The sequence below is a fragment of the Pelodiscus sinensis genome, chromosome 5 (genome assembly GCF_052426305.1).
Source record: "Pelodiscus sinensis isolate ZL-2025 chromosome 5, ASM5242630v1, whole genome shotgun sequence".
NCBI lineage: Eukaryota > Metazoa > Chordata > Testudines > Trionychidae > Pelodiscus > Pelodiscus sinensis.
This window is the reverse complement of record NC_143056.1, coordinates 94,470,139-94,498,088: the sequence shown is the minus strand read 5'-3', so window position 1 is coordinate 94,498,088 and position 27,950 is coordinate 94,470,139. Positions and strand designations below refer to the sequence as shown.

Here is a 27,950-nt window from a genome sequence, read left to right as displayed (position 1 = left end):
TGGCATTTTTGAAAATCTTATCCTAAATCCCACCCTCAGTCTGTTAATGTAAAAAAAAAAAACCCTCTCTCTCTAAAATGTTTGAATTAATACATTTTTACAGACAGAAGGGACTATTATGACATGTAGTATGACCCCTAGTCATATAACAAGATTAAAAGAAAATAATAGAGCAAGACAGCCTCTTATGTAAGAGTTCTTTCCCACGCAGGAGCTTCAAAACAGCATATGGGTGCACATTTCATTTAGAATTTAGATAGAAGACCAATTGCTGTTATGGATATCAAGAGAAAGTTATTATGGCTTGTGATGGGGCAGCCCCGCCCCGCACTCAAGCCCAGGGAAACCACCTGGAGCCAGGGGTGGAGAGGGCCCCACCCACACAGCCCTACTGGGCATGCTCCGAGGGGAGCCAAGGTATAAAAGGCTGCTGGCCTGCTCAGAAGGGGCAGACTGTGACCTGAGCTGGAGCTAGCGACCACTGGCCAGAGAGGGAGTCGCCGGGGGAGCTGAGCGTGCTGCTGCCGGGCCTCTGCCGGGCTCGGCCCCAACGCCGGAGCCGCCGACCGACCACCCGCGACCCGAGCGCTGGACCGGACTCCGCCAACTCTGCGGCTGCCAGGGGGAGGGCCACTATAGCCCATCGACCGACGCCGACAGGTGGGACCGCGGCCGGCTGCGAGCAGGGGGTAGGAAGCGACCCAGGGCAGGGAGCTGTAGAAGCCCCTGAGGGCTCGGGGCGTTGCGGGGAGGAGCCCCCCCCGAGCCAGTGGTGGGAACCACCCGCCACTACTAGGGCCCTGGGTCGGGGCCCGGTGGAGAGGGAGGGCCCGGGCCCCCCTACTCCTGCTGCCCGAGACCCTGGCCAGTGGGGACCGGGGTAACAAACCCTGAACTGTGGACTAGGCCTCTGGGCCTGTAAGCTGTGGACTAGGCCGGGAGGCCGTATTTCCCCTAGCACAGGGGCACCGAACTGTGAACTAGGCCACTGGGCCATATTTCTCCTACGAGGGGGACAGTGTACTCTGGGGACCAGGCCAGCAGGCCGTATTTCCCCTACAAGAGGGGCATTGTACTGTGGAACTAGGCCAGGGGGCCGTATTCCCCCTAAGAGAGGGGCATTATACTTCGAGGGCTAGGAACAGACGGGCCGATCTGGGCCCCAGATGGGGGTGGCAACCCCAAGACAGGGGCGAGCCCCCCGACATGGCTGCTTTGAGTAGTGGAGTGTGAAAAGAATGAGTAGGGAAAATTAAAATATAATGACAAATTCCGTAATAAAAATAATAAAGACTATCTGATTCATGCACATCTACATATTTTGTTAGTCTTTAAAGTGCTACCAGACTATTTGTTGTTTTTTAATTTTTTCTGTTACAGACTAACTCAGCTACCCCTCTGAAGCTTTTGATTCATTATAGTGCAACATAATTCAGTTGATAATTAAGGACAACGTTGAAACACTGTGTTCCCACGAGGTGGCAGTCATAGACCCTCTAACATCTTCCTGCAAGAAGAAACAATGAGAAATGCAACTAGAACTTTTTCTATCATGCAAGTTGTTGCTGTACAACCAGTGCTTCATTTGTAATGGAAGAAGTGCTGGAGCTGAAACATTTAAAAAAAATATATTCACAACTAATGCAGCTAGCCCAAAGGTGCCAAGGCTATCACCTGGGCCATGCCTCGAGGTGCTAGGATTCAAGCCTGCCAAATCAGGCATAAATTCAGCATTGTGTGCAACCCAGTAATTCCTGGTGAAGCAGCATTATATGAAATTTAAAACTCTTGGATTTTGTTAGCTATGGTCACACCCTTGACTGTTACTCACTCAATAATCCTCTGTTTAGACTGCATAGCAAAATCGCAGTAGTCAGTCCCAACATCTGTGAAGTCTACAAGAGTGGAGGAGAGAATCTGAAAGGCTTGAGGATTTTTCTCCTTCAGCTTGTTGGATACATAAAATCCATCCACAACTTCACTTTCGCCTCCAGTCGCTGCTTGTTGTATACAATGAAGAAACTGAATCTGTAACAAATTAACACCTCATTATAGAAAGAAACAGCCTGGATAATCATTATAATCAGTTTGCTCACCTGCTATGTCATGTTAGAAAATATCGTAAAAGACTAAAGGACCTGTATCCCCAGTGTCTTACCATCCCCATTTTCACACCAATTTGAGCCTATTGTCATAGTGGGGTAAAACGAAAGTAACATGGTAGCAAATTAAACTCAAATCACAAAGCATCACAATTTTCATCTGGCCTGAGTCAGGTTGATATTAGAGATGTTTAGTAATGGTTTCTAGCTAATCGAGTAGTTAATGGAATTTTTGACTACTCTATTAGTTGATAAGGGGGGCATAGCCGTAGTAATAATGGCTATGAAAAAAAACTCCTTGAGATATAAAATGCAACACTGTCTTTCCATTCTGGATAGATGGTAACGCCCCTGAAAACTAGGACTCATCTTTAACAGGGTACGATGTGAGTGAGACCAAAACTTTGGAAAACTCCTCAGCTATTTTTATAGATGGCCTCTAAAAATTAGTCTTCATCCATTTAGGGCCATACTTTCTGATAGCCTGTATTAGCGATGTCTTGTCAAAGTATCCAACTACTGTATAATAATTAGGAAACGATCACAATCATGCATTTGTGAGCCTAGATTGTAAATATGTTCCTAATGTGCTTAAAACAAATTTTATTTTAAAAAAGGGTTCTAAAATTGAGCAGGTTGTACTTTTCCTTAAAAAATGTTTTATGGCAGTGCGTGATTTTGTGGTTTTGGCACAAAAAAGATAGTGAGCTAAGGCACATCTGTTTCCTATTAACGAACTACCATTCTATCCCTACTCCACATTAACCAACAGCATCTAAATTAATTTTCAGCAGGTAGCACATTAATGTGAAAAATTTGGCACCTGTTCAGAAACAGATCATGCCGGCCTGTTTAATTTCACCACAAAATGATTACTTCAAGCCTTGGGGTGGGGGCGGGGATTGCAAGTATGCAATTTGAAGGTACAAATGTTTGTTGTGATATCTTCGTTAGTTATACATTCTTTGTGGTACTCTTTTTTCAGGCCTGTGGTGAATCATGTAAATCATGTTGCGCTGGCATGGAGACTCAGAGTTCGACAGGCTAACCGGGTAAAAATGTATTTCCTATTATTAATTGAAAGTTGTTGCCCTCCAGTTTCATGGAATGTCCCCTTGTTCTTGTATTGTGATTAATTAAACAAATGTGTTGATTTACTTTCTTTCACTCATTCATAGTTTTATATCTTGATCCTGTCACCTATTTGTCTCTCTCAATTAAACACAGCTAAAATAAAATTTTCAAAGCTGGCTAAGGCATGCCCAGATCCCATAAGTTTAAATCTTTTCAATCTCTCCTCATGTGAAAGTATGCTCAGGCCTCTAATGGTTTTCTCTGCCAATGTTAGAACTTCTGTTTTTGTTATTTTTCAGATAAGGTGGTTTGCAATGGACTCAGCATTCAAAGCAAGGGATCCTACTGAATTGGACAATGGCACTGAATATATTCAGCATAATTTTTGTGCAACATACTGCCTTTGAATACGCACCTTACATTTTTTTTTGCCTTGCACACTAAAAAGAGATATTCACAGGAAGTTTACACAGAGACTTCCTGATCTTTTTACTAGGTAATTACAAGTAATTTAGTCCCTGGAAGCAGTGCTCTCTCTAAGGTTTTCCATCTGTGAGCGAATGAGTTTTATCTTGTGCAGCAATATTGAGGTCGTGCGCACTTGTCTAGACATGTGCCACTGCTGCACCCACCAGTTGCTAACAAAGAATTCTAAAGGGATAATTAACAAGGCGCATGACTTTAAATGCTTATTTAATATGAGATCAAATAGAAAAGCAATACTTCATGTTTTTCAGTAGCCATTTTGGTACCCCGGAAGCAGCTGGGCAGCCATCACGTGGCTGTGGCCACAGCTCATGGGGACAGCTGTACCGTGGTCCCAGCCCCAGAAGCAGCCGCATTGCAGCCCCAGCTCTAGCTCCAGCATATGGGGCAGCCGCCTGCCATACGGCCCTGCCAGGGAGCAGTTGGGCACCCACCACACGGGCCTGGCCCCAGCTCCAGCCCTGAGGAGAGCAGAGAGCTGCCCTGCTGTGCCGAGGCTTTTTTTTTAGGTTGCCCCCACTCCCTCACCAAGCCCACCACCACCTGTTTATCTGCTTCTGTGTGGCTCTGTTAACGAGGTGGGCGGGATTAGAATTATTTCTGCGTGCACACTAGAGGGAACTATGCCGGGTAGTAGGAGTATTTCAGATGTTTCCTTCCAATGTGCACTACCCTTTCATTTGTCAAAAGTGGATTTCGTTTGCCAGTCCTGCTGCCCATTCAGCTGCTTTTCTTAGGCCACTTGGGTGTACCTCACATTTTCCCCTACTCTTGATTTACTTCCATCCTTGCATCTGATGAAGTGGTTTTAATCTAGGAAAGCTTATACCCAAATGAATCTGTTAGTTTTTAAGGTGTCACAGGACAGGTTGTTGTTAAATCAGGTTGTAGCCTCTTATGTTCAATATCTCTTCTAGATCACTAATGAACACATTACCCAACATTAGCACTATTATAGCTCAGGCCATCTTTTGCCACATGGAAAATTACTTTTCCTTGCTCTTTTCTGTCTCTCTGCCAACTTCTCATACAGAATACAGAACTTTACCTTCACCCCATGCCTAGTTAATTTTCTTAATAGCTTATTGTGAGGGACTTTGTCAGGGTTTTATGAAAGTCCAAATAAATTATAACTACCAGTTCTCCTTCATCTACTATTTTGTTGACTCTCAAAGAATTCCAGCAGAGTGGAGCAGAAATTTTTTCCCATTATAAACATTTGATGTTGAAATGAAAATTAATGAGTTACAACACAGGAAAGTAAACATCACTGATATTGAACTTACTTATTCCTCCCTATGCCATCACATTCAGTACAATTTAGGGACAAATTTTATTATTTTTAAAACATTTGCTTTCAACTTCTAGAGAAAGTGATGAAGTAGCTTGGTCTCAATCCATAAATACACAGAGAATGTATCTGGTATGAGGGAAACCTTTCATTTAGCAGACAAATGCATAAATAAATCCAATGGTTGGAAGCTGAAATTAAAGAAATTTAAATTGGATAGAAGATGCAATTTTTAATTTCAGTGAGGGTGATTAAGCATCAGAGCAGCTAACTAAAGAAAAAGGAAAATTCTTCATCATTTGGAGTATTTAAATCAAGGCCAGGCATTTAAAAAGATATCCTCTAGTTCAGCCACAAGTTATTGTGTTTGATAGTGTTCACTCATGTAGTAGGGAAAGAATAATACCCCTGACTGTAGGAATTACTGGGTGTGAAATTCTATGGCCTGTTATATGGGAAATTTGACTAGATATTAATAATTCTTCCTGTGGATTGATTAACTTTTTTTTTTAAAAGAAGAAATAAATCAATTTCACATATACAGAATGTTTTGCTCAGCAAACATATTACCTGTTTGGTTTTTTTCAAACTGTAGGAACAATGAAATTTCCCCCCTTGCTTTGTGGAAAAGTCAGAAGGATCTCCTTACCCCAGGTGGATGCTGAAGAACAGGGTAATCAGTGTGAAAACTTAGCTTCCCAGATGTGTAAGCCACATTATTAGCATCCATTTTGTCTTCCACTTGCCAAGTAGGTCTTTACAGTGAAAGAAAGAGAAAAAAAAAGAAAGAGGAAACACATTAAAAAAATCTTTGCTATTTAAGCCTGAAAAGTACAATGAAACTATGAAATCCCAATACAAAAATTATTTTTAAAAATTGCTGAATATAGCAATAATAATAATAATAAGGGAACCATGAGTCACCAGTTCCCTTCACAGTCCTGATCTGGTCAATTTAGTAACAATGCAACAGAAGCCATCACTTCAAAATGATGCTAGCGTGTTTGGAGTAGTCCAGATAAGTTGCTCCCAATGCTATAGTTCTGAGGGTATTGCCTTTGCTTTTCTAGTAACAGCTCTCAGAGGTATATTGTGCCAGCATTCAGTGGAAGGACAGGATAGAATTTCAGCTTGTGGAAATCAACATGCACCCACTGGGGCTGAACAGGTGTAAGAAAGGGCAGAATTTGGTATGTTTTGTCTAATTTTGACATTTCCATTTCCCAAGTTAGTATGTGTTATGTAAGATAAGTGGAAGCACTGTAAGCCGCATTTCATTTTCAGTGCATTTTAAGCCTTAACATTACAGGAAAAATGTCAAATACAGACATTTACAACATGACTTTTCCCTTATTCCCTTAAAAGAAAAATCTCTGGATGAAAGATGTTTTGCCTTTCCCTTTGTACTTTCTGAGAGCTAGTCCCATTATTTTTCCTCTCCATTTTTATTAAATTTCAAAATGGATGAACTAAGATCAGCATGAATCTTGCTGACAATAGCAACAAATTAGACATTGCAAGGTGGCTGAGTACAAAGACATGTGGACATCACATTGCAATGCAGTCAAAATATGTTTCAAATGACATACTAAATTTAAGGCCAAAAAACACATGTTCTGGTTTGCACAAAGTTCATACAATTGAATACAGTTCATGGCAAACATGTAATATAGATCCAGACATTTGTCTGGGAAATGTAAGTTAACATATTCAGTCCATGTAATCACTGAAGAAGACATGATTTAAAAAGAAAAATATGAAAACTCATTTCCCTTTGTGAATTACTGAAGACCAAATATATAAAACACAAGCCATTTGAATTACAGACTTAATGCTCTTTTATATATAAAATACTCAGGTTAAATATGAAAACACAATTCAAAATGATTTATATATTTTTTACAAAAACTTTTGCTTTGGAACAAAGATTTTTAAACTTAGGCATGCCAAAATATGCTAAATGCAGATTTATAAAATTGCTGGGGGAAAAACCCAGAATAATAATAACAAATGTGTTCAACTATCATGGGGAAATTAATTTAATGATATGGTATAGTAAGTATTCATCACATGTGACTTCAGTTCTAAAATACGATAACCTCAACCACATTTGCATAGTTACTAATTTTATGGTAAAAAAAAAGTGTTATGTAATCCTTGTCACTAGTTGATGGTAGATTTGCCTAGATAGGCTCCAGAGCAATTTAATGGCTGCAAAGCACTTTAATCCATTGTAATGCTCCTGTTTCTGAGAAAATACACTGCCTCTAGTGAAATAAAAATACATTATAGAATTACTGTGACATTTTACACAAAGGCACGTTCGTTCTGTTAAACATGGTAGTGCTATGAGAGTTAATCCACCTGAACATTCTTTCCATGTAAGGAGATGCCATTAAAGATCAAGTTACCACTTACAGCCAAACACTGATTAAATGCAAAAAAGCTCCATTAATACAATGTCCAGGTTGAAAATGTAACGCACAGAAGTTAGGAAATTCAAACCTTAACATTGCTGAAGAGGTAGAACTCAGTAACAGAGAGAGTTACTGTGAGTAGAGTGCTGATGCAAGAGGTAAAGGAGGAAAATGTGAGTAATTCTAGAGGACTCTCTGATCATGTCAGTAGAGAGCAAAATGGGCTGGGGATGGTCTATGGATCAGTAACAAGGGTCAGATTCCAACTTTTCTTTATAGCCTGCATGGCAGAAAATCAAGCACCGTGCAGGTACAACAACTGTGTGTGTTACGGCAATATGTACAGCCCACCTGTGATGAGAAGTTATCCTGTCAACTGTGACTTGAACTTTGGGAATAATTGGCACTGAAATTTGAAACCACACTGTGGCTATGTCTAGACTACAGAGTTTTTTTCAAAAAAAGTGGCCTTTTTTTAAAAAAAACTTCACCTGCGTCTAGATTGCTGCCGTGTTCTTTCGAAATGAAATCGAAAGAAAGCAGTGGTTTTTTTGACAGCAGTAATTCTCATTTTATGAGGTAGAACTCCTTTTTTCAAAAGAGCTCTTTTGAAAAAAGGCGTTCTTGAACGCAAACAGGGCTTTTTTGAAAGAGAGCATCCAGACTGCCTGGGTATTCTCTTTCGAAAAAGCTATGCCTGTCTAGACGCTCTCTTTTGAAAGAGGCGTGTAGTCTAGACGTACTCTGAGATTTAGGCCCCAATAATTAAAAGGTTCTGGAACCCATGCACAGTTTAGTAAAAATACACAATGTTTTTAATTCAGAAATGGGAAAACTCAGCATAACTCAGGGACTCTCTGGCCATTGAAAAAGAAAATGTATCTTTAAAAATATTTGACAGAGGAAAACAACATAGTGAGTTTCTGGCTTCGTAAGATAAACTAAATCTAAATCGTGGTAAACCACGCAAAGGAGCATAATTTATAAAGTGCTCTAATACTTTGTACTTTAATTCCCCAAGTAAACTCTACCTACACACGCTTAAAGGTACCTACTTCACATTGGTGCAGTCCCATTTCAGCTACACCAGCTCTTTTGTATCTGTTTGTCCAAGTTTTCTCAACTGACTGAAGCAGAAAATCCCAATTCTTAGCCATTCATCTTCTGCCTGACAGCTGCAGTATCTGAGAAGTGCAATTTGTCTGATCCACTTGCCTAGAATATCAATGACTGAATGGATACACTTTACAGTATAGTGACATATGCAGAACTTGGAGGGAGCAGCACCAGTTATGGAAAAAGAGTTTGGAAGATGCAGTAGGAAGCCAGACTGTGTGCCCGCAGCTGGCATGCAAAATGCAGCACAGGCAGTCCCCGACTTACGCGGATCCGACTTATGTCGGATCCGCACTTACGAACGGGGCTTTTCTCGCCCCGGAGCTCACGGGCGGCGGGTCGCTGCCCGTGTCCTCCGGGCGAAAAAAGCTTCTCCTGGTCTCCCTGGTCTGCTGGGGGGGTCCAGCAAAGCCGCTGGACCCCCCCAGCAGACCGGGGACACCCGAGCAAAGCCGCCGCCTGGGCGGCTTTGCTCGTTTGCCCGGGAGCAAAGCCGCCCAGGCAGCGGGACTCCCGCCACCTGGGCGGCTTTGCTCCTGTCCCTCTGGTCTGCTGGGGGGTCCAGCAAAGCCCACTGTGGGCACATTATTTAATTCTCTAAAGGAAAACAGCAAGTTTTTGAAGGAGACCAAAATATTATAAAAACCTTAGGTATATGTACAGATCTGGTTATTTTGCCTCCATTTTATCCCTGTTACCCAGCATATTTTCCTTTGGCAAATCCAAGAAGAGCACACTAGAATTTGTTGATCACCAGTAAGTGCTGATGGCTGGAGTAATTCAGATGTTCTTAGTGGGCCAAAGGCCAAGTAATAAGTGTGTTTTTTCAGCCAGAATATCCATAATAGAATGAGGCCTACCTTGACTCACAAGCATCTTTTTTAAATATAGTGAAATTTGGATGGACCATAGATTTTAAATCTAGTTTCCATTCAGAAAGGCTGAAATGTTAATCACTTTAGTTGTTTTAAATTTTTAAAAAAGGCAAATAAAACTGTATCTAGAACATTTATCCTAGTTACTGGTGCTTTATATAGCAAGTCAAATTCTCTCATGTTGCATTCATGCAGCACTGTTGACTTCATTGCTGTCATACCACTGTGACAGAGAAGAACTTGGCCCCCGAAATGGAGCTCAGTAGCTGTGTGGACATAAAAAATGTCAGAAGGAAAATAAATCAGAAGGAACTTGACCAGTGCCAGAAACAAGCTACGGAATCATGAAGTCTATTTTACTTTCAGAACTTTTTCAGTAAACTTGAATGATGGTAACATCTCAAATTATTTATTTTTCTACGACAGTCAATAAGACTTCATAGGCCTTCTTTCGGCATTTCTTTACTCAGCAGAGAATTTCACTGTATCTCTTCATTAACAGAAAGCAAAATAATGAGAAAAAAAGATCTTTTCTCCCCTTCCCTCCCTCACAAATTTACATTTCAGATAAACATATTTTCCCCGTTATCCCTGTGTTGTGCTTATCAATCTTGCCAGCCTTCCATATGCCAACATGACTTGAATGTGGCCTCGTACAAAAACGTTACAGGAGGGAAGTAAATCTTTGCTTCTCTGTTCTAATGTGGAAGGAATGTAGGCTTTCCAGCCAAGTTTTGGATTTTGTCTTCTCCTATTTATTTTAAGTCTTTTCAGAGGAGAAGAAATTCATTGTTGTTGCACCCTTATTGTTAACTTTTCAACTGAGGCGCTCACAATGAAAATACTTGTATAGCTGGAGTTTGAATTATCTGAATCAGGGGGGGAAAGTCTGGCTAGGAGCTGCTGGATGTTCTGGTTTTAGCAGCTCTGCAGATGCCAAGGTATAATATACAATTGGCAAAACATGACAGAAGTACAGTGGGTAACATTTAAATGTTATGGGTTTGTTATTTTTCATAAGTCTTTGAAGAATATGCACTAATCAGATTTCTGAAAATTATTCTCAAAGGATGGGTGGATGGCAGAGCAAGGCGCTTGAACTCAGCAAGACATCAGTTAATGGCATCCAAATGGGGTCCTGCAAGAATCAGTTTGGAGTCTGATGCTGTTTAATATCTTCATCAGTGATTTAGATAACAGCATAGAGAGAACACCTATAAAGTGTGTGGATGATATGAAGCTGGGAAGGGTTGTAAGTTCTTTGAAGGATAAGATTAAAATTTCAATATGATCTGGACAAGCTGGAGAAATGGTCTGAAGCAAATAGGATGGAATTAAATAAGGATAACACTCTTTTAATAAAACCCCAAACATCATTCTGGGATGTATTAGCAGGAATGTTGTAAGCAAAATATAAGTAGTAATTCTTCCACTCTTCTCCATGCTCATTAGGCCTCAACTGGAGTAGTGTGTCCAGTTCTGGGTGCCACATTTCAAGAAAGAAGTGGAAAAACTGGAGAAGGTCCAGAGAAGAGCAACAAAAAATGATTAAAGGTCTAGAAAACATGATTTATGAAGGAAGACTTAAAAAAAATTGGGCTAGTTTAGTCTGGAGAAGAGAAGATTGAGGAAAGACATGATAAAAAATTACATGGAAGAAGGACAAATATTGTTCTCTTTAGCCTCTGAGGATAGGGCAAGGAACAATGGGCTTAAATAGTAGAAAGCGCAGTTTAGGCTGGAATTGGGAAAAACTTCCTATCAGGGTGGTTAATCACTGCAATAAATTGCCTATGGAGGTTGTGGAATTGCCATCATTGGAGACTTTTAAGAACAGGTTAAGACAAACTATCAGAGATGATCTGCATGAAGGGTGGTCAATAAACAACTCCAGAGGCGGACACAGTTCGTCCACTTACGTGCAACTGGATGCTTTGTTTACTTGCATGACCACCGGTATGGCTGCTCACAGCTGGTTGTGAATCATCATTGGTTGTGAATCACCATTTCCAGCCAATGGGAACTGCGGGACACGGCACGGACCAGGACACTGCCTCCGTAATTCCCATTGGCCAGGAATGGTGATCCGTGGTCAACAGGAATGGAAAGTGGCCATGTCTGCAGACTCATAGGTAAATTAAGCATCGGGGGCCCACCGGGGCTAACCCTGGAAAATCGTGTCTTACCCGAAGGGCACTTACTACTTACCCCTGCTCTAGATAATACTTAGTCCTACCTTGAATTTAGGGACTGGATTAAAAGACCTCTCAAGGTTCGCTCCAGTCCTATGAGTCTCTGATTGTTTGTTCTCCCCTTAGGGAGTTGGAGATTTAGGCTCCTAATTCATGAAGTCAATAGGACTTTTAAAGGCTAGCACATACTTATGTTCCTTGCTGCTTGGGACACTTTGAAATGAAGAAGAAAATCTGCAAGGGAAAGACTGTAGGTGCTATATATTTTCAGGCAGAAATTCACCCCTGACTGTAGGAAAAAGTCATGGAAAGCCATCAATGCACAGGGTCTGCTTTATTGAGAGTGGCTCTGAAATGGCCATACAAGGTGTTCTGCACCCTATGTGCATGGTGAAATTGGACTATGCAGTAAGGATGTCAATATATAGTTGACTATAGGCTTAACTGATAAGCCCAGGTTTATTGGTTAATCTCGTCAACTACAGGCACTCTCCCCTCCACCTCGTCTCCTGCTGCCTCTGATAGAGAGGCAGCAGCATGGAGGGTGATGGGGGGAGGTGGAAGCCGGCTTTCAAGCCAGCTCCCTGTGTGTATTGCTTCACATCAGCTGCTTGCTTCCCCGCGCTGCTGCCTCTCCATTAGGAGAGCTTTTTAGCCTGCTCTCCCCGTTGGTTCTGCCGAGCTGCTTGCCCCGCCCCCCATGTTGCTGCCTCTATCAGGGGGGGGGCAGTGGAGGCTACCATAGACAGAGGCTACTTTGTGGCATGATGGCACAGCTCCTGTCCTCAGAGAGCTTGGGCCCCCTGTGGACAGGGACTGGTGCTGCCCTACATTGCTGCTGCTGTATCAGAGGTAGCAGCATGGGGTGGCAGGCAGGAGCACAGGGGAGCAGGAGGCTGAGAGTGGGGCTGGGAGTGCCCTGGCTGCTGGCCCTACCCTCAGGGACTATTGAATAATTGTGTAACTGCTAACATTTGATGCAGTCACACAGTTATTCAGTTAATCGCTATCTAACATCCCTACGATGGATGGACAGCAATAGAAAAGGAGTTTGGGGACTGACCAGGTGTGTGAACCAATGGGTCCGTGTTTACATGAACATTTATCTGATGCCTCCAGTTCATGAGTTCTCAATTGGATGGTTGCAAACAGATGTCATGCTACTCTTACCATATTGCTAAATGAGAGGAAAAGCTTGGCTGGGTGGGAGGGGAGAACTGAGGAAGATCCTGGTATGGAAAGGCTTTAGAACCACTGTGGCCTAGACAGCTTGGAGGAAGCCTATTTAATATTTACATTGCAATCCTCATTTCAGCACATTTTGAGCTGACTTTGACAGTTTGAGCAGAGCTTTTATTTAAAGGTGAAGAGGTGGGTACTAGAAACTGCTATGAAAGACAATCATCTCACTTGAAACTCACATGACTGGAAATAGACTTGACACATGGGCTGTGTCTACACTGGCACCCTTTTCCGTAAAAGGGATGCTAATGAGACCAGTCGGAATTGCAAATGCCGCAGGGGATTTAAATATCCCCCGCGGCATTTGCATGAACATGGCTGCCGCTTTTTTCCGGCTCGGGGTTTTGCCGGAGAAAAGCGCCGTCTAGACGGGATCTTGCGGAAAATGAACCCTTTTCCGCAAGATCCCTTATTCCTACTTTCACTTGAAAGTAGGAATAAGGGATCTTGCGGAAAAGGGTTCATTTTCCGCAAGATCCCGTCTAGACTGGCGCTTTTCTCCGGCAAAACCCCGAGCCGGAAAAAAGCGGCAGCCATGTTCATGCAAATGCCGCGGGGGATATTTAAATCCCCTGCGGCATTTGCAATTCCGACTGGTCTCATTAGCATCCCTTTTACGGAAAAGGGTGCCAGTGTAGACACAGCCATGAAGTTTAAATGCAAATGCTGATCCAAAGTTAAGGTGTTTGGATGCAGGGTACTTGATCAGGCACAGCTTTACACAGGGCTTGCTATTTTGTTGATTGATTATCCTCTTATATTTGTGTTCAATTCTGTTGCTCATCCTTTTTTTTTTTTTTTTTAAACCACCACCACCATTACAATTTGTTCCTGGGTACCATGCTATTTGTCATATTTCCTATCTGGCATTGCAAAGCAATCCACATACACAGAGTGCTATGGGTGATCACATTTTCTAATGTGAAGCCAAAGAAAATTCTGACCCAGCTACAAATAAACTAATCCCCAAGAATGATCCTACATTTTGAAGTGTAACATATCAAAGGTGATGACATTGCTGGCAGAACTAGGACATGTGAAAAACTAGCTCACCCATAAAATGTGAGACGCAGGAAACCAATCCTTTTGCCAAGTTTAACCAATTCTCCCTGTCTAGCGGCAGCTCCTGTTAACAGCACAATTCCTACTTTTTTAAGGGTAGAAAGCCACTTGTAGGCACTTTCATCACTGTGTAAGACTTCTTCAAAAGACATATGTGGGAGCTGCAGATCTGAGCCCCAATATTTACATTCTGTAAGACAAAAATATTGAAGCAAACTTTTAGTTAACTTTATTATATCTTATTTGTGTCACTGTAGTTATTTCTGTGCTCAAGGTTAGGACATATTCACATTAAACTCCAGGTTGGACCTCCCTGGTCCAGCACCCTTGGGACCCGACTGGTACCGGATGAAGGATTTTTCAGGACCAGGGGAGGTCATTTCTGGCCCCCCTGATGCTGACGTCCCCCTCAGCCCAGCTGAGATGCTCCCTTCCCCCTGTAGCCCAGCTGAGCTGCTCGCCAGCTCCCACAGCCCAGATGAGCCACATGCTGGTTCTTAGCCCCATCCCCTGCAGCCCAGCTGCGCATCACCCCTCCCCCTCATATAGCTTGGGTTCCTGCACCGTCTCCCCCCCCCCCATCCCTTCGCAGTGCGTGGGACTCTCTGATCCTGGAACATCCATGGTCTGGATGTTGATGGCCAGAGAGTTCTGGTTTATAGAGGTCCAACCTGTACTTTAAAGTAATGCTTTGCTTTTGTGTATTTCTGAATATGGTCCCAGTCCTGCAATTAGATCCGCATGAATGAATCCATGCAGAGCCTTTGACACACACATAACCCAAATAAACAGTTTTCTAGAAGTAAAATACATCAAAGATCAAATGTCATTTTAAACCATGCATAATATGAAAGGAATATTATACTGCAAAACTTGAAGCAGAAGTACCTCTCCCTGAATATACTGAATGCAAGAGGTGAAAACAGCCAGCCATAATGTTTTCTTTCACGCTACGCTATTATTTTCATTGTTTGTATTACAGTAGCACCTAGAGACCCCAGGCAAGATTGATGTCCTATTCTGATTGGTACCAAGTGAACGTGGAGTAAAAGAGAATCCTTTCCTTGAAGAGCTCACTACACACCAAGACAAGCCCAATGAATGTGTTAATGTACAATTTAAAAAAAAAAAGAATAAATAAAATGATTTGGTCTAAAACACATTCACAAAAGAGAAAAGAAAATGGACTCAGCTCAAGAGTTACAACTCTTTTGACAGTTAAAATTGACAATACAGCGTGCAGTTATAGGACAAACAGTCCCTTGCTTTAAGTTTCTTTTCCTATGTGGATTTGTTGTGGACATTTAACACTATTTCAGAAATATGTGATTTTGATAGTTTAGGCCCAAGAGGTTAAGAAATCTTAAAATGATTAGAATATGGAGAACACAGAACACTTGGCAATGATTCAGTGAAGAAAAAGAATTTATGTTCTGGTCACTGTCATAAAATTATTTGTAAGACATGTTAGTTCATGTTGGGCCTATCATAAATAAAAAATGATTTAACAGTATTGCCTACACAGGATTGTTATTTTCTAACACTGGAGAAGATACTGCAAACAATATAGAATCAAATTTTGAAATGTAATTAAATACTGATAACACCTTTAAACGTTTTAATTTTGAGTATTCCTGCTTTTAAAAAGTCCTTTAGCAAGGGAATTTTATCTATTACAACTTTATTTTCTAGTTCTTTTCCTAGGAAAAATAATTTAGGTAACAAACTTTAGTTAAATGACATGAAATTATATACAAATGTGGTGATGCAGCCACTAGAAATGTTTGGATTTTAACCTTCCCTTTTCGGTTAGAGCTATAAACAGAGACTACTATAAATGGACAATTCACCGTGCCACATTATATGAGGCACTATAATTGTTCTATTATTCAAAGCATGAGGAAAAAAGGGTCTCCAATTCAGTGTTTCAGCTAAGATTTTCCAACCATGAGAGGAGTGAGTTTTAGCTTGTGCACCAATATTGAGGTCATGTGCATTGGTCCCGTTCCTGGCCAAAGCCACCAGAAGAGGCGCTATCCCCCACGGAGCAAGCTTCCCCCAACCTGCCCCCACCACGCAGCTGCGGCAGGTCCTGGCCCCTTACCCCAGTGGCTCCCTCAGCACACTGTCTCAGCCAGTCCCGTTCGCCAGAGCAGCCGCCTGCTGTGCGAGTACATTAAGGGTACGTCTAGACTACATGCCTCTGGCGACAGAGGCATGTAGATTAGGCTACCCGACACAGTAAAATGAAGCGGCGATTTAAATAATCGCTGCTTCATTTACATTTACATTTACATGGCTGCCGCGCTGAGCCGACAAACAGCTGATCAGCTGTTTGTCGGCTCAGCGCGATAGTCTGGACGCTCCCCTGCCGACATCAAAGGTATTTGTTGACCACCCAGGTATGCCTCATCCCAGGAGGCATACCTGGGCGGTCGACAAATACCTTTGATGTCGGCAGGGGAGCGTCCAGACTATCGCGCTGAGCCGACAAACAGCTGATCAGCTGTTTGTCGGCTCAGCGCGGCAGCCATGTAAATGTAAATGTAAATGAAGCTGCGATTATTTAAATCGCCGCTTCATTTTACTGTGTCGGGTAGCCTAATCTACATGCCTCTGTCGCCAGAGGCATGTAGTCTAGACGTACCCTAGAATGTCAACGTGTAGATGACTACGTTATTAGCCTAGGTTTATTGGTTAATCTTGTTGACTACACACATTCCCCCTGCCCCGCTGCCTCTGTAACCAGAGGCAGTAAGGGGGGGGGGGGGGGAAGGGAGCTTGTGTCTGCTCCCCATGAGCATTAGATCCTGTGGAGCTGCCTGTTCCTCCACCCCCACACTGCTACCTCTGATATAGACAGGCAGGAGCTGGTACACACGGGAAGCTGGCTTTCAAGCCAGATGTCCGAATGTATTGGCACACTGTTGCTTTTCTATCAGGCGGGAGCCTATATGCATAGGGAGCCAACTTTTAAGCCGGCTCTCCACATGTGCCAGCTCTGCGGAGCCACATGGCCCCTTCTCACAAGCTCCCACCAAGGCAACGAGAGGGGGAAGGAAGGAGCTGGTTCTCGGGGAGCTGGCTTAAAAGCTGGCTCCCTCAAGCACTGGTTCCGCCTCCCCCTCCACCCACTGATGCCTCTATTGGTCAGGGGGCTGCTGCGGACCGGGGGGGGGGGTGTGTGTGCCAGCACAGAATCTGTCTGCAGGGAGCTTGGGCCCCTCTCAACAGGGGCTGCTGCTGTGCTGTACTGCTACCTCTTTATCGGAGGCAGCAGCGCAGGGCGGCAGATGGGAGCTGGTCTGCGGAGGGAGCTGTTTTTTAAACTGGCTCCCCTTGCGAGCTGGCTCCTGCCAGCCACTTTGTGCTGCTGCCTCTGTATCAGAGATAGCAATGAAGGGGGCAGGTGGTTCTCCGGGAGTGGGTCTGGGAGTGCACTGGCTGCCAGACCCACCCCTGGGGACTATTGAATACTCATGTAATTGTTAAAATTTGATGAAGTTACATGACTATTCAATCACCTTCCCTTTCCCTTTGTTGCCACCTATTTTTAAATACTTCATGGATTTTAAATGGAGAAACTAAACCAGCCTCTGATTTGTCACCCACTTCGTATAAACAGATTTCGTTTTGCTTTATGCTTCATCTGCTGTGGGGCATGCAATCATTTTCTAGTTATGTGGAGCGGTGGGTGTGCATCAAAGGGCGACTCTATGGATTCCTCTATAGCTAGAAGACTATACAAAATGTACTTATACTGTATTTTTACTAATAAATGTACAAATATATTATTAATCTAGCACCATAAATATGCCCTCATTTTACAAAAACAGAGAAAGACACGTTTCTTGCTTGAAAGAGATTTTAATAAAAGGCCAAACTGTGGCTGTACCACCTTGGGTGCAATAGCAGAGGGCAGAAAACACAGAAAGTTCTTTCCTCTTTCTCTCCAAGCAGAAGGCAGCCAAAATGTTGAAGTACGTGCTTCTGAGTGCATGGGGGAGGGGGACTACAGATAACTGCAATGCTGTGCACTCCAAAAGTAACATGATCAGGAGAGCTAGCTGGAGGAGGCATGGGCAATGCTTTTTTCAAAGCAGAAAACATGTCATTTACGAGAGTGCTCCCATAAACATTCTGCGTAACATCTCCAGTCATTACCACTCTGGAAGCACAATTCCATTACTGGTGGATTAAGACTAAATGCAGACCTGATCCAAAGTAATCCCTTCCCCCTAAAGAAAAAAGAGGGCCCACCACAACAAATCAAAGTCCCTCTACCCCCCAAAACCTGCTTGTTTGACATGTATTTCTATTCGAGTCAGATAAATAAACTTGCTACAACCTGAAAATCACTTCTCCACAATACAAACACAGAGAACACAGGTCCACTTCATCCTGGTGCAAGGGCTCAGCACGATTCAGGCTCTACGCTGAGGGAGGACACCGGTCTCTACAAAGTGGGCTCAGGTAGGGATGAGCCATTGGCAGGCTGCCGCCTTTGGATCACCAACACTGGAGGGTGAGAGAGGGTGCAGAGTGCATGTGTGAAAAATGTTGGCTCGGCAGCCATTCTCTCCCTGCGCTCTGAGGGCCACTGTGGACCTGGAACTCCACTAGGTTGGTTAGACTCTGCATCATCCCACAGCTGCGGTTTAAAGGCAGAATCGCGCCTTTATTTATACATGACATACATGCTATAAACATATTTGTCACTGAGCGAAGGATTCTGCTTTGTCCACACATACAACTCAGATGTACTTGTCATCTATATTAATCCCCTCACACACACACAAACACAGAGCAGCTCTGAAGTCCAATAGGAAGTTTTTGCTTAAACAAGGGGGAGCAGGACGATATCATCTACACGTTTTGCTACTTCATATTTCAGAGGAAAGAAAACCCATAACTTCCCAAATTCTCAAAGAGATACATAGGTTTTACTCAGCCAATGGGCCAAATATGACCAAATGCTACGTACCCCTGAAAACCAAGAGTTATTTGCTCATATGCTTTCATATAGTTTCAGCTGCCCAAATACTCTAAATCTATCATGGATATTTTAACGATGCCTCAACCCTACAGTCTGATCCAACAACTCAGTAATGGTTGCTGATATCCACTTTAACTCTAGTGTTTTCTTTTGCCCTTACTGAGTCTTAAAGCAACAACATTTTATTTGAGTTGGAGAGTTCAGGAACAGATAAGCTTCCTCATAGGGAGAGAGATATATGGGAACCCTGGGAATGCTGCATTTGAAATGAATTAAAAATAAATTAATGGACTAAGACTAGAAGAAAACCCTCCTGGTCTCTTCATTAAGTTCTTTTTTTTTTTTTTTTTTGGTTTCTCTGAGACAGAATGGTTTCTGCATTCAGACAATGTGTTCTGATGCCAGTAAGCCAGACACAAATGTATAGCTGGAAAAGAAAGTATGAATGATATAGTACTGCTGTATTAGGGCAGATTTTTCACAAGTGACGAAGAACTACATAATTCACATGAGACAAGGCTTTGCATGAGATAAAATATGTAGGTCATCTTTTCATCATGGGAAACTTTTAAAATTTTGACTTATTTTCAATTTAAGATCACTTAAGACATGCTGCAAATTTTGGGTTATACTGTGGTGTTCAAACAGAGAGTTAAGTAGGATGGGAGGGGAATACCCTGAGCAGCAGTTCCTGAAGTCATTCTGCTGACAGGGGACAAAGGCTTTGTCTATACTTACATGGAGATTGATGCTCCAGAGATTGATCTTCCAGGGTTTGATTTAGCAGGTCTAGTAAGGACCTGTTCAATCAAATGCAGAGGGTAGCCCTGTCAACCCTAATACTTCACAGAGTCACCAGAGGTAAGGCAACTTGATGGGAGAATTTCTCCCATCAACCTCCCGCTGTAGGAGCACCCCAGAAATTTGGTTTAAGATATGTGAACTCTAGCAATGCAATTGTTGTAGCTGGAGTTGAGTATCTTAAATCAAATTTCTCCCATAGTGTACACCTGGCCAAAGACAGAGAGCAAGCCTCCAGGCGTGCTTTGGGAGGACATGCAGAAATGGTTGTTACTACAGTTCTTAACGCAATGGTTTTGCACCCATTAAGTCAGTGCAAGTTGTACTACTGACTTCAGAGCATGCAAAATCTGACCCCAAAATAATGCAACACAGAATCCCTTCTCCGCTGATCTTGGACAGCCAGCCAGTGCAGAAGTCAGACAAGGATATGGCAATGCCCCCCCACAGGCTAGCTTTCATTAAATACCCTGAAAAGGGCATAGAGCACAATAGCACATCACAATGTCGGAACGTGACGTTATGTAATCTCAGGAATTGCAGCCCAATTTTTATGAATGAGATTTTCTAAATGAAACAGTGTTAACCACTTTTGGATTAATTCATTAATAGCCTGTTAAAAATAGCCTTCGAGGAATCTGGTATTGTAACTCCTTTATAATAAATTGTAACAAAAGTGACTCCATATTGGAACTGAAACTCCATTTTAAACTTTGTGATGCCTTAACTCTGTTTAAAGTTATGTGTGTGTATGTGTGTATACTGTACGTAACCTCATTTAACAGTGTGAATGTGTATATTTATGTGATCCCATCCATAGAAGTGTGCATATGAGTGTGTATACATGTGGTGGATAATTTTAGTAGCTAGAGACAGTAAATGAATTCTGCATTCATAATAGACACAGCATGTTGCCTTATTCACTGAACAAGACTTTGTTAGTTCTATTTCTCTGAGTGTAACAGCAGCAGCATCTATAACGTTTTGAAACCTGAGACTAATCGTGTGTGTGTGTGTGTGTGTGTGTGCGCGCGCGCCTGCTATCACTCTCATTCTTTTTTCCCAGTTAATAAATCTCTAATTTTCATAAATTAAGGAAGAGGGTAGGCCTCATGGTTGTGGAAAAAGCTGAAAAATGTGATCTGAATGCATCCCAAAGTCTCAGAAACCAGGGAGCAAATGGTAATTTCCACACAGGGCTGGACGGGGGTACAATGCCCCTCCTAAGCACACTCACTTTTCTTCCGTCCTTCCCAGCTCTGCAGAGGTGGCTGATACCCTTCCCTGTCATGCAGGAGTGGGCAGATCCACTCATGCCGCTGGTCTCCTCTTTTCAGGGAATGATACAGTAGGGTGTAGCTTCCCCCCAAAAAAGGATGATTTCACCTAGTCAATGTTTCAATTGTCTCACTTCTTCACTGTTTTGACTTTCATTACTCACCACAAAACCAGAGTTACAAGGGAAACGTTGTCCTCATTAGCCAAATTGAAAGGCCAAGGAGGTAGGTTATTCTATTGTTATACCCTGCGATATCATCTGTTTATGACTCTGCCAGCTGAGAGACTGGCTGGATTTTCTGATGCATTACTTGAAATGTAACTTTTCTACCATCAAAAATGTTTGCAGTTTGTCTAGTAGACAGATTCAGCAAACCTGGGTCCTGTTCAGAAATATTCTATTCACACACTAGTTCATGTGAAGCAAATCATTTAATCTTTTGGTACCTAAATATCCACATCAGTGCTGAACGTACATGGTCCTTCTTAAAGTGAACAAGACTCTCTTTGCAGGAAAAAGGACTTCCCTAGAGAGAAAGGGCTAAGTAACACTATATTCCTGCCCAAGAATATATCACTAAGTAAAGGAGGTGAGAGAGCGGCCATTGGATCTGCCTACAGCCTCAGTAAACTATAGGTCATACAAAGCTGCAGTATAACTCTGTCCCAAGTGAGCCGTAACGTGGAAAGTCACAGTAGTCTGACAAGGAGACCTCTGAAAGGAGATGAAGGACCTAGGTAATAGCACAAAGCTCACCAAAAGAATATATAAGAAAAAAACATCTTCAGAACTAAGTCTCAAGCAGCTAATTTTGCATTCATGGAAAAGTGGTTTTTTGGCCCCCAGTAACAATTTTCTAATAATAGTCTACAAGTTCTTATCTAAATTCAGCAGCACAGATTGAACAGTCATTGGCAGAGGATTGAGGTTGTGAATGAGCGGTACTCTATTGTATATCTCTATATATTCCACAGATTTTCCTAATATATTTCTCTCCTGAGCCCTATGTCTGATCCAGTCCCTCTGACAGCCCATTCAAGTTTTATTGGAATGTGGAAGCAATTCTGTATGATGATGATCATGGGGCAGTGTTCTTAATCTTAAACTATATCAATAGTTCATACTGCATCTGAGATCTATTTTTTAAAAGGTCAATAATTGTATATATAATATACCATAATGTCTGACAGCAATCATATAAATAAATCTGATATGGAACAATCATTTGAGCTAGAAAGAAAATCCTCTGGGTAAAACCTCTGGGTAATTATGTACAGAACAAATAACCAATTTACTTGTTCCTGCAGTTGCAATCAATGGAACGGATTCACAAATGTTGATGAAGCACTGGTAATGGTTTCAAGATTTCCAAGTCTAAATTGAGGTTTGCTATTTGTTATTACTATAAGTTTGAAAGCACTCCACTACTGCCAGTAAGGTGAGGTTCTAGTTTCAAAGGATTTTAAAGGATACCATCAATTTAAAATCTAGTCACTTTGAAAAGAAAAAAGAAAAGAAAAGAAAAGAAAAGAAAAGAAAAGAAAAGAAAAGAAAAGAAAAGAAAAGAAAAAAGAGTAACTCTTCCTTCTTTTAACCTGGCATTTCCAAAGGGGGGAGGAGGAGAGGAAGAAATCAATCAGTATGTTCTTGTAAAATATTTAAATTGGACTTTGCTGCTATAAAATTTTCTATTGTACTTACATTTTCCTAACCCTCCATGGAATTATTCTTATTTGTTTATATATAACAATACGTTTATTATTTCATATTTTCATAGCACCGTGAATGTGCTTGGTGTTTCCTAATTCAATGACAAATTCCATTCAGCCAAGAGCTTTCAGTCTAAGGGCTTGTCTACTCTGGCATGTTTGACAAAACCCAGAGAGCTCTGACACTGCAATATGACAAAAATTGTGAAAAAAACTCCCCGTGTTGGTGACAAAAAGCTTCTACTTCCACGAGGGACTTTTGTCGCTCCCCCTCCCTTTACTGTCAACCTTTTTTCAAGTTTATTGAACTCCAGGATGTTTCCTACTATGCCTGATTAGCCACTCTGGCCAGCACTTAGAACTAGGGATATGAATGGTTAATTGGTTAATTAGTAAGCATCATTCTTACCAGGTGATGTTTACTGGTTACAGTTAACTGGTGGCCTGGCTGGATCAGCTCCCCTTCAGTGCTGTGATGCAGCTGACCTGGCCTGACCAGAGCAGACCCCTACCCCTGGTGGGCCCAGCTTGACCAGAGCAGCCTACCACACCATGGGCGGGGAGTGCTCCAGTCCAGGTGGGAGGGCATTCCAGCCTGGCAAGAGCAGTCTCTGCCTGCCCCCTTTTAAGTGGTTAACTAGTTAAACAACTGATTAAATGGGATTTTACATCTCTACTTTGAACTCTGCTGCTCGGAGGCCAGGTATAAAGAAATGCATCCCTCTCCTCTGCAAGCCCCGGGAACTTTAAAATCCATTTCCTGCTGGCTGGCTCATCATGGAGTGCTCCTCATAGCGTCTTCTCAGGGAAACAGTGTAGCTGTCACTCAAGACACTCTGCTGCTGGGAGCACCCCAGAGCTTTTCCATCTTATCAGCGTGTGAGGTAAAGAATTGGTACTATCACAATTGCGAGTGGCCCACAGATGTCAATAGAAACTTGCAGGGAGATGCTGCTGAAGCTTTTCCTGAGGTGCTTATTAATATTCTCACAGAGATTCCATGGCAAGGCTGTCTTTTCCCCTCCCCTGTAGTAGAACACTCCGCCAAACCATTCCTCAATCTATGCTGCCGGTACCAAGGCAGCACAGAGTTGGGCTGCAGAGCCTGAGTTTGCCTGTCAACCTTCAGGAGGGAGAGATCAGCCAGAGTTATGGCAGTCTGGACAAGTGGGGAATTATTAGAATTATTTCCATGTACACCTGCTGCACAAGCAAGGATTGTACTTTCTTGTGGCCCAATGCCCAGCCCTCCTTCTCTCCTTCTCTCACCTTTAAAACTCATTGTGATCAGAATGTCTGGAGAGATCTGTGTTTTCCTCTCGGATAACAAGGAAAGTGGAAGGTTTTGTTCAGAGAAGTGCATGTTAGTGAAATGTTTCAATCTTTAACAGGAACAGTACAGTCACACTATTGCTAACAGTTACTTTTTCAGACCAGACCTTGGGAAATCAGTCATGCTTCTTCTCTGACAGGCTCCATCAACTCAGAAAATGCCCATGGAGGACCAGAGAGGACACAGGGAAGGATGTTTTACAACATTCATCGATCCAAATGGAAAAACAGAAGGAAAGTGGGCCACTAAGCTGTAGCCAGACGTGAACCCCCATTTTAACACCCATCTTTGTCTGCTTGAAACCATGCAGGGCACATAAGAGCAGGAAAACAGCATATTCTTTGAAAACCCTGGAGCAAGAGGTTTAGATATGCTGGCTCAGTGACCATGACCAACTGTAAGCAGAGATAAGAGGGTGGTCAAACTAAGAGGCTGTACATCGTGCCCTTGACTTAACCCATATTGATACGAACACACAGCCGTCCGCGGGGGGAGGAATCTCCCCCCCAGCAAAGAACATCCGGCAGTCCTAATTTAGCTATCTTCCTCTCTTACAGGTGTAAATTAACTTGAAACTTGCTTGTAAGAACTGGCGCCACAAAACGGACCAGTAAAATTTGGTCTCTTAAGATAAGAAAGAGAATACGGGCCCCCAGGGGTATAAAGATGGGTACAGCAGCACACTTGCTTTGTGTGTCAATCTACCACCTATCTGCTGGTCGGGTTTGGTGTTTGACCTCCTGAGGTTCCAGAGGGGACGCCCACCTCGTATTCATCTTTCCGAGGAATTGAGGGACCGACCCTGGCCTGACACGCTGGAGTCGAGAGGCACAGAAGGAGGTAAAAATTGTACCTGGATGTGGTCCTTTGTTTAAGTATATATACATAGTGTTAGCGCTCTTTAAAGATTAAGCTGTCATTTGGTACCATTATTTCTATTTTCTATCTTTTCCTTTTTCCTGTAACCATTTTAAGATCTATATTTTGCTAGCATTTAAGAAATAGAGGAATAGTCATTGTAACCATATGATTTATAAGTTCCTTTAATAAACCTGTAACTGTTTAAGCTTTGACCTGACTCCTTCAGTTGCTGTAATAGAACCAAGCACAATTTAAAAGAACTTCAGCCGGTCATAAAGGGACAGACATAGGGAGAGCTTGGGCGTTTGGATCTGTGTCACTCCCAGGTGACAAGATCCGTTGGGGCACCTTTCCAGCCTTTCCCAGGCTGCCCGCTGCGAAGGAACTTTGTGTTCTAGCAGCTAAAATCTAAGGTGTAATAAGCTCTTCCTATACACCGGGGCATCTGTTAGCCTGTTGGCTACTCTCTGCAAGGGACCGCGGTCCTAGCAGTAAAGTCATGGACGTTAAAAACTTTCGGGGCTCCCTTCAGCCTTCTGGCTGCCCGTTGCGACGAGACTTCGTGTCTTAGCAGTTGAAGACTTGGGAGACATACCAACACACACTGCCCTGACCGTCGGCTGACATAAGCACATGCTAAAGCTCATGGAAGACCTAACCAAGATGCTGAAGTGTCTAATGAAAGATGCAGAGTGAACAGAACCACAGGCTCCACATGGCAGCACATTCAGAATTCTTTACCCAGCAACTCTCCCTTTGTGTCCGCACAGAAGCCTACCTGGCAGCAAATGCAAAATTCTGTATCCAGCAAGCTTCCCTCTACACCCACACATTCGTTTTCATTGCTTGGGAATGTTTTTTTTTTTATCAGCAAACTCTATTCCACATCACAGCTATATCTTTAACAGCTGGACGTAAACTACTATAAGATTCCCTCCCTCCCAACCCTTACCAACAAGCATTTATCCTTGATGTGTGACCATGATTTGCAGGGATCAATAACAGCTTGCTATATTAAACTTGGTTGGATGGGGACCATGGGCTGGAATGCCAAAAGGGAGGGGGGGCAGTATTTGGCTTCTAGCAACCAGTGCAGTACTACAGAAGCTCTTTTATTATTGGTTTGGAGAATTTAATTATAATAAAAACCACCAACTTTGGGGATTGCCTGCTTTATTTCTTGCAGTCCCCCCTGAGTGTCTGGCATCCTCAGTGGTTCCCATCCAAAGGCTTGATCACAGAGGCACAATCTGTTCCCAAGCTGCCCATTGGGCAGGGGGACTGCAGGTTCTGTTTTCTACTCCCTTCGACACGATAAGCTTGACTTGTGAGCAGGTGTAAAATGAGAAACCAGGACTGTACCTCCTCCAAAAATTTTTGAAGAAGCCCCGGGCCACTCTGGAAGGGGTGGAGCCTAAACAGGAAGGAGCACGGCCTAAACAGGAAGGGGCAGGGCTAGTCCACCCCAGACCATGATTGGTCTGGGAAGTGGGGAAGCCCCTTTGCCCCCGCCTTCCCACTAGGCTCCCATGCCCTGGAAGAGGCTTGGCATGCTCCCCCACCCTTAGGCCAATCAGGGCCTAGGGGTGGGGGAGCGTGGGAAGCCTCCTCCTGCCCTGCGAGGAGCAAGTGGCACTTTGAAGTGCCGTGGGCTCCTTGCAGGGCTGGGGCAGGATGAAGGAAGCTTCACGCAGCTCCCCCGCCCTCAGAACCTGATTGGGCTGGGGGCAAGGCAGTGTGTGAAGCCTCTTCTGCTCTTCCCCCTGCCCTGCGAGCAGCATGCGGCACTTCAAAGCACCACGTGCTCCTGGCAGAGCGGGAGGAGACTTTGTGTACTCTCCCGCCCCCGTGCAAAGCCTTCTCTGCTCTGCCCCCACCGAGAGCAGCGCACGTCTTCAGGCAGGGGAGTAGCAGGGCCTCTGTGGGCCAGATTCACTTGCTTGGTGGGCCGAATCAGGCCCGCAGAGGCCCTTTTGCCCACCCCTGTCCTAAACCCTTTGGAGACGGTACTGATTATATTTAGAGAGAGAAAATGTCACTCATTCATCTTCTAGCAATAGAATTCTTCTAACGTACGCCTAAAGAACATCTATTTTTTGTGCTTTCTTCCCTAGAAAACTGCTCTGTGAATATCAGCAGTAACATATAGAAACAGATCAGTTCCATATGACACATGGTTCAAATTCTGTCCAGAACATACAGGGTGGGGTTTTCAAAAGTGTTTAGTGTTGACCTAATTCTGGTCCTATTATTAAAACTCCAGTGTAGATGTGAGCAGAGGTAGGCCAATGCTGGGGATTTTTAAAAATCCCAACCATTCAGTACAGAGAAGAACACAGTCATATTTCAAACAACTCCCAATCAGAACTGTAAATTTGTACAAGGGAAGGGCAACATCTTCACAATGAAGGATCTTATTTGAATTTCCTGCTAAAACACTGTTCCCTTTGAAACTAAGGCCAATTTAATGGGGGAGAGAAGAAGTCTAGAGAAAAGAAAATAATTATTATGACATTCTCCAGGAATGTAGGCCAAAGGGTCTTCTGTGTCACAGCAGTTAAGATGGATGAGTAGGAAACCCTAGATAACATGGATCTTCCTGGATTTTTTCCCTCCTTTTATCCATATGTAGACTGCAAGACTTACAGATAACTAAAAATGCCAAACAAATATTCTTCAAACATAGGGAAAATTATGTTAGATTAAATAGTTCCTGGGCTATAACTCGTGGCAGATATCTATGAGGAAGTGGCCAGTACTATCAGTTTCTCCTGTCCACATGCAGGGTCGGCCCGTGCCTATAGGCAAACTAGGCAGCCGCCTAGGGCACCAAGTTACATGGGGCGCCAAATTCCAAACCCTGCCCTTTCCCTTTCCGGTGCCTTGCCTGAAGCACGGCTTCTCTGCGGCCAGGAGGGGGGTAAGTCCTGGGAGAGGCAGTGCACGTGTGTGTGGGGGGGTCAGCCCTGGGGGAGAAGGAACGCGGGAGGGTTTCCCCTGTGCCGCGGGGGGGGGGGGGGGAGAGGGCGGCCCCGGGGGAGGAGGAACGCGGGGGGGTTGCCCCTGGGCCATGGGGGGGGGTCGGCCCCGGGAGAGAATGAATGCAGGGGTGGG

At 43.3% G+C, this 27,950-nt stretch overlaps 1 protein-coding gene and 1 long non-coding RNA gene across 3 annotated transcripts in view; one reads left to right on the top strand and one right to left on the bottom strand.

Annotated features, from left to right (window-relative positions):
* The window catches only part of BBOX1 (gamma-butyrobetaine hydroxylase 1), a 75,025-nt gene that overhangs the window by 9,470 nt on the left and 37,605 nt on the right, over nt 1-27,950 (bottom strand). For both annotated transcript variants that reach the window (XM_075927769.2, XM_006111505.5), the window contains exons 4-6: nt 13,849-14,047; nt 5,603-5,708; nt 1,832-2,028 (exon numbers count right to left, since the gene is read on the bottom strand). In XM_075927769.2, coding sequence (XP_075783884.2) covers nt 1,832-2,028; nt 5,603-5,708; nt 13,849-14,047 — 502 coding nt within the window. The remainder of the gene's footprint in view (nt 1-1,831; nt 2,029-5,602; nt 5,709-13,848; nt 14,048-27,950) is intronic.
* On the top strand, nt 125-15,384 carry LOC106732080 (uncharacterized). Its single transcript, XR_001368333.4, has 4 exons — nt 125-660; nt 3,088-3,154; nt 3,476-3,672; nt 14,840-15,384. It is a non-coding gene; the product is annotated as an uncharacterized LOC106732080 (long non-coding RNA).